At 43.1% G+C, this 12,829-nt stretch overlaps 1 protein-coding gene across 1 annotated transcript in view; it reads right to left on the bottom strand.

Moving 5' to 3' along the window:
* Nucleotides 1-12,829, bottom strand: part of LAPTM4B (lysosomal protein transmembrane 4 beta) — a 75,027-nt gene that overhangs the window by 35,366 nt on the left and 26,832 nt on the right. The window contains exon 2 of the mRNA XM_032316118.1: nucleotides 12,549-12,660. Within this exon, the coding sequence (XP_032172009.1) occupies nucleotides 12,549-12,660 (112 nt within the window). The remainder of the gene's footprint in view (nucleotides 1-12,548; nucleotides 12,661-12,829) is intronic.

Raw genomic sequence — 12,829 nt, 5'->3', positions numbered from 1 at the left:
AATACGAAGCTCTGAATGCCCACGGGGGCAAAGAGAAAACACAGGTTCAGCAAGTCCATACTATATAGGGTCCCACATTCTAAGGCTGAAAAGCTTGGGGAGGAGAACGCAATTAGGCACTAGTTTTATTCCATTAAAATTACACTTTTTGTTATGTGTGTGGCAACTGTTTACAACTTTTTTTTTTTTTTTTAAAGATTTTATTTATTTATTTGTCAGAGAGAGAGTGAGCGAGAGCGAGCACAGGCAGACAGAGTGGAAGGCAGAGTCAGAGGGAGAAGCAGGCTCCCTGCGGAGCAAGGAGCCCGATGTGGGACTCGATCCCAGGATGCTGGGATCATGACCTGAGCTGAAGGCAGCTGCTTAACCAACTGAGCCACCCAGGCATCCCTGTTTACAACTTTTTATTGAAGCAGATTCAGACGGAAGTTTTTTGGTAACCTGGCTAATTTACAACTTAATTTTTACTTTAATTAAATTAAATTTAGTTTAATTTTAACTTTAATTTTTTTAAGGGTTTTTTACTTGACAGACAGAGATCACAAGTAGGCAGAGAGATGGGGGAGGGGCGTAGAAAGCAGGCTCCCTGCTGAGCAGAGAGCCTGATGTGGGGCTTGATCCCAGGACCCTGAGATCATGACCTGATCATGACCTGAGCCAAAGGCAGAGGCTTAACCCACTGAGCTACCTAGGCGCCTACAACTTTATTCTTAAATTCAGCATTTATTTTCTGAATACTCAACAGGTGTGTAATATGAAATAAACACCATTAAGGACAAAATCTAGAGAACCTCTAGATTCCTCTTCTGATGCTCAGCATCTACTGGGGAGGGAGGAAGAATTCCAGAGGAGGTAACTGACGAAGAGCTAAGGGAGGTCAGAGGGCACAGTATTATTTTCAGTAAAGGGGAATAAAGAATTTATTGGAGGACATGATTATTTGGAGAGGGTTGTTTTCTTCCTCATTTTTTTTTTTTTTGAGATTTAATTCATATGCCATAAAAATTACTCTTTAAAACCATCTATAGGGGCGCCTGGGTGGCTCAGCGGGTTAAGCCTCTGCCTTTCGGCTCAGGTCTTGGTCTCAGGGTCCTGGGATCGAGCCCCGCATCGGGCTCTCTGCTCAGCGGGGAGCCTGCTTCCCCCTCTCTCTGCCTGCCTCTCTGCCTACTTGTGATCTCTCTCTCTCTGTGTCAAATAAATAAATAGAATCTTTAAAAAATAATAATAATAAAATAAAATAAATAAAACCATCTATATAGTTCAGTGAGTTTTTGGTATAATCACAAAGCTGCACAGCTCATTACCACTAATTCCAGATTATTTTCACTCTCCCAAAAAAATCCCCCATACCCTCAGCAGTCACTCCCCATTCCCCCTTCCTCCTCTAAGATAAGGAAATTAGCTCTTGCCAGCTCTTATACTGAGATATATACTGACATAATTAAGTCTCTATTGAAAAATAGAACCAGGGCACCTGGCTGACTCAGTCAGTGGAGCAAGGGACTCTTGATCTCGGGGATGTAAGACTGAGCCCCACATTGGCTATATAGTTTACTTAAAAATGAAATCTTAAAAAAAAAAAAAGAATGAGAAAGAAAAACTAATAAACATCATTTACATTTTTTTGGTGTCATTATGTTCACCAGAGAACCAAGATACATGTGTCTAGACCACACGGTGAAGAAAGCGAAAGAACTTTATTTTTAAAATTTTAAAGACATTTAATGAAAAAATATGAATCATCTATGGATTTAATGGAATCCCTATTAAACTACAAAATTTTTCACAGACCTAGGAAAAAAATTTATATGGAACCACAAAAGAGCCCAAATAGCCAAAGCAATCTTGAAGAAGAAAAACAAAGCTGGAGGCATCACCATTCCAGTCTTCAAATTATACTACATAATATAGTACTGGCACAACCACAGACCCATAGATCAATAGAACAGAACAGAAAACACAGAAATAAACCCACAATTATATGGCCAATTAATTTTCAACAAAGCAGAAAATAATATCTAATGGAAAAAAGACAGTCTCTTCAACAAACGGTGTTGGGAACACTGGACAGCTACATGCAAAGGAATGTAAGGAATTCTGACACCATACGCAAAGATAACCTCAAAATGGATCAGGGGCTAAATGTGAGACCTGAAACCATTAAAATCCTTGAGGAGAACACCGGCAGTAATTTCTCTGTCATCGGCTGTAGCAATGCTTTTCTAGATACATCTCCTGAGGCAAGGGAAGCAAAAGATAAACTACTGGGACTATGTCAAAATAAAAGTTTCTGCACAGTGCAACAATAACAAAACTAAAAACGGGAGAAGGTATCTGCAAATCACATGTTCAATAAAGAATTAGTATCTAAAAAAAGGAACTTATCAAACTTAACTTAAACATCCAAAAAACAAATAATCCAATTAAAATATGGGCAACAACATGAACAGACATTTCCCCAAAGACATCGAGATGGCCAACAGACACATGAAAAGATGCTCAATGTCACTCATCATCAGGGAAATGCAATCAAAACCAAAGTGAGGGGACGCCTGGGTGGCTCAGTTGGTTAAGCAGCTGCCTTCAGCTCAGGTCATGATCCCAGGGTCCTGGGATCGAGTCCCACATCGGGCTCCTTGCTCGGCAGGGAGCCTGCTTCTCCCTCTGCCTCTGCCTGCCTCAAAAAAAAAAAAAAAAGCCAAAGTGAGATACCACCTCACACCAGTCAGAATAGCTAAAATCAACAACATATGGACCAACAAGTGTTGGTGAGGAAACCCTCATGCACTGCCGGTGGGGATGCAAACTGGTGCAGCCACTGAGGAAACCTGTATGGAGGTTCTTCAAAGTTAAAAACAGAACTCCCTGAGATCCAGTAATGGCACTACTGGCTGTTTACCTCAAGAGCACAAAAAAAAGAAATCATAGGGATAGATGCACCCCTATGATTACCTACATTACCTACAATAGCCAAATTGCGGAAGCAGCCAAGTGTCTGTCAACTGATGAACGGATAAAGACAATTTGGCATATATACAATGGAGTATTACTCAACGAGAAAGAGTAATATCTTGCCTGTTTACAACAACATGGATGGAGCCAGAAGTATAATGTTAAGTGAAATAAGTCAGTTACCGAAAGAAAAATACCATATGACTTCATCCACATGTGTAAGTTAAGAAACAAAACAAATGAGCATAGGAAAACAGAGAGAGAGAGAGAGAGAGACAAACCCAGAAACAGAGTCCCTGAACTGTAGTGAACAAACTGATGGTTACGAGGAGAAGAGGATGAGTGAATGGCTTAAACAGGTGCCGGGGATTAAGGAAGACACTTGTAATGAGCACGGGGTATTGTATGGAGGTGCTGAAATACTGTACTGTACCCCTGACACTATTGTAACACTGTGTGTTAAATACTGGAATTAAAATTTTAAAAAACTAATAAAAAAATAAAAACATGTACAATCCATACATATAGGAAAAGTTTTAGAAACATTACTCATGGGACACTGAAGATGATCTGTATTAACTAGTAAGTTTTAAGTTGTAACCAGACATTTTATTTACTAACTTATTTTTAGACAGCATGTAAGCCTGGGCAGGAGTGGGGCAAAGGGAGAGAGAGAATCTTAAGCAGGCTCCACATCCAGTGTGGAGCCCAACACAGGGCTCCATCTCACAACCCTGAGATCATGACCTGAGCTAAAAATCAGAGAGTCAGATACTAATCAACTGAGCCACCCAGGTGCCCCTGTAATCAGATTTTTTTTTTGAGATTTTATTTATTTGACAGAGAGAGACACACAGTGAAAGAGGGCACACAAGCAGGGGGGTCAGAGAGGGAGAAGCAGGCTCTCCGCTGAGCAGGGAGCTTGATGCAGGGCTCAAGCCTAACACCCTGGGATCATGACCTGAGCCAAAGGCAGACGCTTAACGACTGAGCCACCCAGGCGCCCCTGTAATCAGATATTTTAAAAGTGTTACATATATCTCTGTAAATTCACTGAAACTCATTGAATTGTACATTTTAAATGGTTTAAGTTTAGGGTATATAAATTATTACCTCAATAATGCCATTTTTTTTTTTCTTTAAGGATTTTACTCATTTGACAAGAAAGCAAGACAGCGAGAGAAAGAACACAAGCAGGGAGAGTGGTAGAGGGAGAAGCAGGCTCCCTGTCAACCTGGGAACCCGATGCGGAGTTCCTGGGATCATAAGCATCTGCCTTCGGCTCACGGCCATCCAGGCACCCCTCAAAAATGCCATTTTTTAAAAAACGTGTAACTAGACAAAATACCACATGTAAGGTGTCACTTCTCCCTAGTTAATCAGTAAGTTTAACATCTGTAATTAACAAATATGCAACAGAACTGCCCAAGAACTGGACAAGGTGATGCTAAAGCATAGGAGAAAAAACAAGAAAGAATAGTTAGAAGATTTCTGAAAAAGGAGGACAGATCAGGCTCACCGTATGCTACAGCATGTCTGCAGTGGGGAACTGGCACTGAGCATTCACTCCCACCTTCTAGTGGGTCTGCCTATTCTGCAGAGGCTAGAAACCTACAATCTGCACTTTCCAGACTTCCTTGCAGCACGGTGCTGGAAGCAGAAAGGACTCCCCAGATAAATGGAGACACGTAACGACAACTCTCTCCTCCAAACACCTGGGGCCCTGCCCATGGCCCATCCCGTCTAGTTTGAGCAATAACCTGCTGACCCAGCTCACTGATAACCCTTCTCCTTGGTATCGGATCATCCTGGTATCTGATCAAATTCCTCAACGTGCCACTCTGGTTTGCCTTCAGCAAGAATCCTATTGAGCTGTCTAGCAACAAACTCTCCAGCCTTGCTGTTTCTACTCAGTCAATTTCTATCCACCCACCCCCAGCTGCCCCATGGCTATCATCCTTGCTGGAGGTGGAGTTGAGCTTGACCTCCTTCCCCTACTGCACAACCCCTCTTGACTAAAGTTGTCCTTACCATCTTTAACAAGTGTCTGAGTACCTTTCTCATCAACACAATAAAACTGAAAAAGAGAGTCTCAGGAGGCAGACTAGGTGAATCCAGCCTATGATTCAGCATGAAAATAAACAGTAGATCAATCAGTGATACAAATATATGTATACATCTATGAAGAAAGGCAAAGAGATGGTCAACAGTTCAGTAAATGGCTACCTCTGAGATCAGAGGAAAGCATCTGCATCAGAAAGGGACCCACTGGACTCTTTCGAAAGTAAGGTAAAAATTCAACTTCTTAAAATGAGTGGTGGGTACACAAATTATTTGGTATTCCGTAAATACTGCTTTATACTCGGAAACCTGGGTGGCTCAGTCAGTTAAGCATCTGTCTTTGGCTCAGGTCATGATCGCAGGGTCTGGGGATCCAGCCCCTGAGCCCACATCAGGGTTCCCTGCTCAGTGGGGAGTCTGCTTCTCCCTCTCCCTCTAACCCTCCCCCCTGCTGGCACTCACTCTCTCAAATGAACTGAAAAAAAAAAAAAATACTGTTTCATACCTAGTCACTATTTAAGAGGTAATTCTATAAAAAATAAAAACTCCAAATTATTACTAATGAAAACAGCAAGGTAGATATTCATTGTACATCAAACTTTTCTGAAAGGTTTGAATTTTTCCAAAACAAAGATGTGAAGAAAAAACAAGATCCTCACACTAAACCCATGCTACATGGTAGATCACATCCTGATTTCAAACACATTGGAACTCAAACACCAGTAACAAAATTCATGATCGAAGAAGCTGCAGGGGGGAAAGAACACAGAAGGAAGAGCACAGGATGCTTGAGCGAATACTTCTGGTTCCTGCGCACTCCCTGTCCAACCTGGAACCTCAAACCAATCAAAGGAATCTGCAGGGGGAGCCCCTGGGGCAGCTCAGTTTGTTAAGCACTCAACTCATCATGCTTTCAGCTCAGGTCATGATCTCAGGGCTGTGCAATCAAGCCAGCACGGGCACTGGCTCTGGCTCCGCCAAGTTCAGCCAGGAAATCTGCTTCAGGATTCTTTCTCTCCCTCTGCCCCTCCCCTGCCCGCTCGCGCTCGGGCTCTCGCTCTCTCCCCCTCTCTCTTTCCAATAAACCTTTTTTTAAAAAGAGGAACAGACTCTAATTTTATATATTTTTAAAGATTTTACTTATTTATTGGACAGAGAGAGTGTGTGCATGAGTAGGGGGAGCTGCAGGCAGAGGCAGAGGGAGAGGCAGGCTCCCCACTGAGCAGAGAACCCCCATGTGGCATTTGATCCCAGGACCCGGAGATCATGACCTGAGCAGAAGGAAGACACTTAACTGACTGAACCACCCAGGCGCCCTGGTTTAACGTACGTAACTTTAAAAAAGACACTTAGCAAAGTTTTGGGGTGGGAGGGGGTTGTGAGATTTTATTGAGACAGAGACAGAGAGAGAGAAGGAATACAAGCAGGGTGAGTGGGAGAGGGAGAAGCAGGCTTCCTGACAACCTGGGAGTCCAATGCAGGGCTCAATCCCAGGACACTGAGATCATGAACTGAGCCGAAGCTGAACCACCCAGATACCCCATTAGCAAAGTTCCTTGCTCCTGTAGGTGAAGTGGGAAAATGCGCACCAAGCCAAACAGTCGGATTACGTGAACACCCAGGTAAGTGAGTGAATGATTGTTCTCAGATGTCTTCACTGGCCTTTCACCATCCAGTTCTCTGGCCCAGAAAAGCAGACCTGCATGGGTTATCAGCAGCCTCCGGTGCCCTCTGGCCTGACTGGATTCCAGTCAGCAGTCCAGACAGGAGAGCAGAGGCAAGGAGAGGGTGCGGCCACTTGTCCTAAATAAGAGGTTAACCCTGTAAGAGTCCCTCATTCCCAGATCCAGTAACCACAGCCTCCCACCACTCCTTCAGGTCTAGGACAGTCTCTGTGGCTTTGATTATCCACGTCACTTCATTATCCCTAGTGGTCTTCGTACATCTACATCTTAGTTAAAAAAAAAAATCTCCCTTGACAATGTTCATTGGATTATCTTTATTTAAAAAAAAAAAGAAGCAAGATGTGGTCAACGTATAGAATATGCAACCTTTTGAGCCACGTGATTTAAAAGGTAAATACACAGATGGGAGGGTGGAGGGTGGATGATGGATAATGAAAGTGAAGGGCCAGGAAGGTTCCTATGGCTCTATTTCCCCAGCTGCTGCAACATGGGTATGTCTACTTCCTCAAGACTGCGGGGATCCTCATGCACAGTGGACAAGCTGTGCAGACTGACTGTCAGGCCATGGGGGTATGTGAACAGACAGCAGGCAGGCAGCCTGGGATCCTCTCCAAATGACAGAGCAAGGAAAGCTCTACTCTGTGATGTCAAGAGCCATATGGAGTGGCACCTGGGTGGCTCAGTGGGTTAAAGCCTCTGCCTTTGGCTCAGGTCATGATCCCAGGGTCCTGGGATCGAGCCCCACATTGGGCTCCCTGCTCAGTGGGGAGCCTGCTTTCCCCTCTCTCTCTGCTTGCCCCTCTGCCTACTTGTGATCTCTGCCAAATAAATAAAATCTTTAAAAATTTTTTTTAAAAAGAGCCGTATGGAAAGCCCTAGCCAATCATTCTTTTTTTTTTCCCCCTATTTCTTAGATTTTCATTAATTAATGAAAGAGAGAGAAAGAGGCATGCACGTGTTGCAGGGGATATAGACAGCGGGAGGAGGAGACAGAGAATCCCAAGCGGACTGAACACCCAGTGGGGGGCCCAACTCAGGGGTCAATCTCACAACCTTGAGATCGTGACCTGAACCAAAACCAAGAGTCAGATGCTTGGGGCGCCCAGGTGGCTCAGATCTTGGGGTCCTGGGATCAAGTCCCACGTTGGGCTCTCTGTTCACTGGGAGCCTGTTTTCCCCTTTCCTCTGCCTGATTCTCTGCCTACTTGTGATCTCTATCAAATAAATAAATAAAGATCTTAAAAATTTAAAAAATGAAAAAAAAAAAAACAGGAAATTAACACTTTTATAGTACTCTTAATTAAACTACAAAAATTGTGTGAACTTATCATGTCTCCCTTTTATTGTCCTTTTTCTGTTGCAGAATCCAAGCCAGGATCTCGTACTACATTTAGTTTTGTCTCTTTAGTTTCCTCCAACCTATGACAATTCCTCATTCTTTCTTAGTGTAGTCAACTTGGGGGGGGGGACATAAAAATATTTATTTATAAATTATAAATATGTATTATCACTAATATTTTTACATCATATAACATATATAAAAATACAAATGTTAAAGAGCCAAAAATTTTTTTTTTAAAAGAAGAAATCCTACTTTCTTTCTTTATCCCAGAGGATTCTCCCATATGCCTCGTTTTGATGTAAACAATAAATCTTACTCTACCAGATCATTTTAGGAAAATACCATATGGGAAAAAGTGAGAACACATTCCCGCTCTGTCCTGGATAAAATCTGCAGATCGCCACCACCACTCCAAAAAAGACAGCAACTTAAAATTGCTATTTAAAGCAATTGCTTGTACCCATTTCAAGAATTATTTAATTCTATCCATGTGTGAGTTAAATATAGAAAGGCTTGTCAAACACAATGAACTCTGACCTAAAAAATTTGTTTTAAAAAGGAGATGGGGCACCTAGGTGGCTTAGTGGATTAGGCATCTGACTCTTGATCTCAGCTCAGGTCTTGACTTCAAGGTTCTGAGTTCAAGCTTCACATTAAAGTTAGGGGGGCAGAGCATGGCACCTGGGTGGCTCAGTCAGTCAAGCATTAGCCTTTGGCTTCAGGTCATGATCCCGGGGAGTCTCAGGAAGAAGTCTGCTTCTCCTTCTCCCTTTTCCCTTGCTCCTGCTCTCTCTCTTGCACACATGCACATGTTCTCTCTCTCTCAAATAAATATTGTTCTGTTTAAAAAAGGAGATCCAGGGGCGCCTGGGTGGCTCAGTCATTGAGCATCTGTCTGTCTTTGGCTCAAGTCATGCATGATCCCAGGGTCCAGGGATCGAGCCCCGAGTCGGGCTTCCTGCTCCATGGAAAGCCTGCTTCTTCTCCCTCTCTCACCCCGCTGCTGGTGTTCCCTCTCTCGCTGTTGTCTCTGCCAAATAAATAAATTCTTAAAAAAAAAAAAAAAAGAAAGAAAGAAAAGAAAAAGAAATAAAATAAAATGTCCTGTTTAAAAAAAGGGGGGGGGGGATCTAACCATATGAAAAGGAATGTAAGCAAAGAAGTTAAAAAAAGACTCAAGTTGCTATCCACTCTTCTGTACCTTTTTATAACATGTGACTTAAATGACTGATAGAGTCCTAACAGTAATTACAAACTCTTCATTCATTTCTTTTAAATATACGACATATGAGAGAAACATCCAATGCACTGGAATTAATATCCAGGACATTAGAGAACAACTACTATTTTAAACTCTTAAGTACTAGCAAGTCATTTAAGCCAGCTAAATTAAGCCTATACTGTCAGAGACTCATTACCCAGCTTAATCTCTTGCAATTAGATCAAGGCATATAGTGTTACTATATGATTCAGAGAACACTATAGCTGTATCATTTAAAACTTTTTTCTAACCTCAATTACTTTAGAAATGGAAACCCGCTACTGGAAACAGCTAAAGACAGTTTGTTTTTAAATGTCAACCAAACATTATGTCTACAGCTTACATCGTCTTTTAGCTCAGGGGAAGGAAGGCAGAGATATTAATTTAGTATTAATGGACTCATTATCCTTTTTGGAAGAATCCATGGGTTATTCAAAATCATGAGAAGGAGCGATGTTCTAGCAGAAGTCCCGTCTCAGTCTGACAAGGTCCCACACCCCAGGAGAATGTAATGTCCTGACGATTTAGTACAGATCACAAAGCTAGGGTGGCAGAAGGTGACAGAAGGCGTCTCCTGGGGGCGCCTGGGTGGCTCAGCAGGCTTGGTTTTGGCTCAGGTCATGATCTCAGGGCCATGAGACTGAGCCCCACGTCGAGCTCCATGCTCAGCGCAGAGTCTGCTTGTTCCTTTCCCTCTGCGCTCCTCCCTCCCCCATTCATGCTCTCCCTTTTCCCTCTTTCTAAAATCTAAAATAAAGAAATCTTCAATGAAACAAAAGGAAAAGAGGAGAGAGGAGAGGAGAGGAGAGAAGGAAAAAAAATAGAGAAGAGAAAAGAAAAGCATCTCCTGGTTTTCTGTTTATTTCATTACCAGTTTGCTCTCAGGCTCCTGTTCTGGCCTCTACCGATGGGACTCCTCCAGGCTCAATCTGGTACCCCTTTCCTTTTCCCCTTCACTATGTCCTTAACATAAATCCCATTTCTAGGCTGATGTCCTCAATTTACAGCCCAGACGTCTGGGTTCTGCTTACAGAGTCACATACCCAACCACCTTTTTAATCTCTCTGCAGCTCGTGTTTTAGCTGCAACATACCTAAGTAAGAATGGCAAAAGATACTGGCATTTACTATGGGCCAGACCCCATTCTATGTGTTTTGTTTTTTTTCATGTACTAACTGATTTAACATGTGACTTAAATGACTGATAGAGTCCTAACAGTAATTACAAACTCTTCATTCATTTCTTTTAAATATACGACATATGAGAGAAACATCCAATGCACTGGAATTGTCACCACGACAATCCCACGAGGCAGATACTATGATCACCCCTATCTCTCAGTGGGGCATTCAATGGAAGGCACACAAAGGTAACTGACTAGCCCCATGTTAACACATTTAATATATGACACAGTCAGGATTCAAACTAAGGTCTTCTGCTTCAGAGCACAGATTCCTAACCACCTCTCTGAGTTACTCAAAGCAAAGCCAAGTTCCCTCCCCTAGATAAGCACTCATCTCCCGAACCCAGACTCTCTTCCCCCTAGTGATCAGTCTTTTATTCAAGCTTGAAAGCAAGGATCATCTGATTCCTCCCTCCCTTCCTCACTCACACTAACAAGGTCTATCAATCCTACCTCCAAAACCCACCCTCTTCCCCATCCTCAGCGCAGCCTGGATCACAGGGAAACACCCCCGAACTAGTCTCCAGGCCTCTATACTCATGCACCAGTCTCCTAAATGCATCCTCCTCTCAGCAATGAAAGGGATCTGCATAAAACACACATCAATGCATAACCGCTGAATTACTAAAAGCCACTGAACAGCGATGTTCTCACCCTGGGAACAGAATCCACAAGCCTCAGTCTTCTGAATGTTCCCAGTCTATCCCAAACCTGCATCTCGAGTCACTGTCTCCCCACCTTACTCATTTTGCCCCAACATTTTTCTTAAAATGCATTTACAGTTCTCCAAAGCCAATGACAATTACATTCGCATGATCTTTTGTTTGGGATTATGCATAACACTGCCCCTTTCAGGCAGTGTGGACACAGCATGACTGTAATTATAAAATGTTCAGGTGTCTATGACCTTAAAGCTGGAGGAGACCAGCCTCCTCCTGGTCTATCACACATCCACATTCCTGTGTATGTTTCTACTTATTGGAAAAAGGCCCAAGTCCACCAAATAATGAGCAACAGAGCTTCTGGAACAGAGAATGATCATCTCCTAGAAAAAAGGTAAATACAGAAACATAAGAGAAGACACAATGAGATAGATATGCATGATCCTTATGACCCTGCTTCCTGCCATTTACTCCCCATCCTCTTAAAAAGGCCAAAAGGTGGGGGCACCTGAGTGGCTCAGTCATTAAGCACCTGCCTTCATCTAAGGTCATGATCCCAGGGTCCTGGGACCAAGTATCATGTTGGGCTCCCTGCTCCAGGCGAAGCCTGTTTCTCCTTCTCTCAATTCCCCTGCTTGTGTTCCCTCTCTCGCTGTGTAGATGACAAATAAATAAAATCTTATTAAAAAAAAAAAAAAGGCTATGGGGCACCTGGGTGGCTCAGTGGGTTGAAGCTTGTGCCTTCAGCCCAGGTCATGATCCCGGGGTCCTGGGATCTAGCCCCGCATTGGGCTCTCTATGCAGCAGGGAGCCTGCTTCCTCCTCTCCTCTGCCTGCCTCTCTGCCTGATTGTGATCTCTATCAAATATATAAATAAAATCTTTTTTAAAAAATTAAAAATTTTTTTAAAAGGCTAAAAAGGCCCAGGGTAAAAAACAACAAAGCAATAATTTAAAAAATTAACTTTCTTTAAACAAAGAAAGTTAATGTAAGGTGGGGGGGGGTCAGGGGAGGGTGGTTGGGGTTATGGACATTGGGGAGGGTATGTGCTATGGTGAGTGCTGTGAAGTGTGTAAACCTGGCGATTCACAGACCTGTACTCCTGGGGTTAAAAATACATTTTATGTTTATAAAAAAGTTTTTAAAATTTAATAAAAGAAAAAAAAGGAAAAGAAGAGACATCTACTTAGACTCCTGCACTTAGAACAGCAGCAGAGCACAAGCAGCACGAAAGTATCTGTTGATCTGATTTGTAATGATGGAAAGAAAGGGAAGTATCAGTTCAAATGGGCCCACAAATCAATATTTGTAATTTAACAGGAAGACCTGGCGGCAGGATTCCCCGCCCTTGAAAAATACCCGAAGAAGAGCGACGACAGCTGCTATCTGATGTACTTACTGGCATCATCCATGAACTCAAAGTCGCCTCCCAGCTCAGAACTTGAGAAGTGGTACTGGTCCGGGTCCGCCAGGGCGCTCAGCAGAACCAGCAGCACCACAGCGTTGATGACCTGCAGGGAGAGAAATAAGCACCCCAGGAAATGGTCCCTATCATAAGAACTTAAACTGACCACATGGAACTTATCATCAGCAGAGGGTCCTCCCACCCAACCCTACGACACCCACCCCCACCAGCACCCTCAGGGTGCCCAAGGACATCCAGGCAGCCAGGGAAGGGCA

Source organism: Mustela erminea, chromosome 16 (genome assembly GCF_009829155.1).
Source record: "Mustela erminea isolate mMusErm1 chromosome 16, mMusErm1.Pri, whole genome shotgun sequence".
Classification (NCBI taxonomy): domain Eukaryota; kingdom Metazoa; phylum Chordata; class Mammalia; order Carnivora; family Mustelidae; genus Mustela; species Mustela erminea.
The sequence above is the reverse complement of the archived record's forward strand: the minus strand, read 5'-3'. Positions and strand labels throughout refer to the sequence as shown.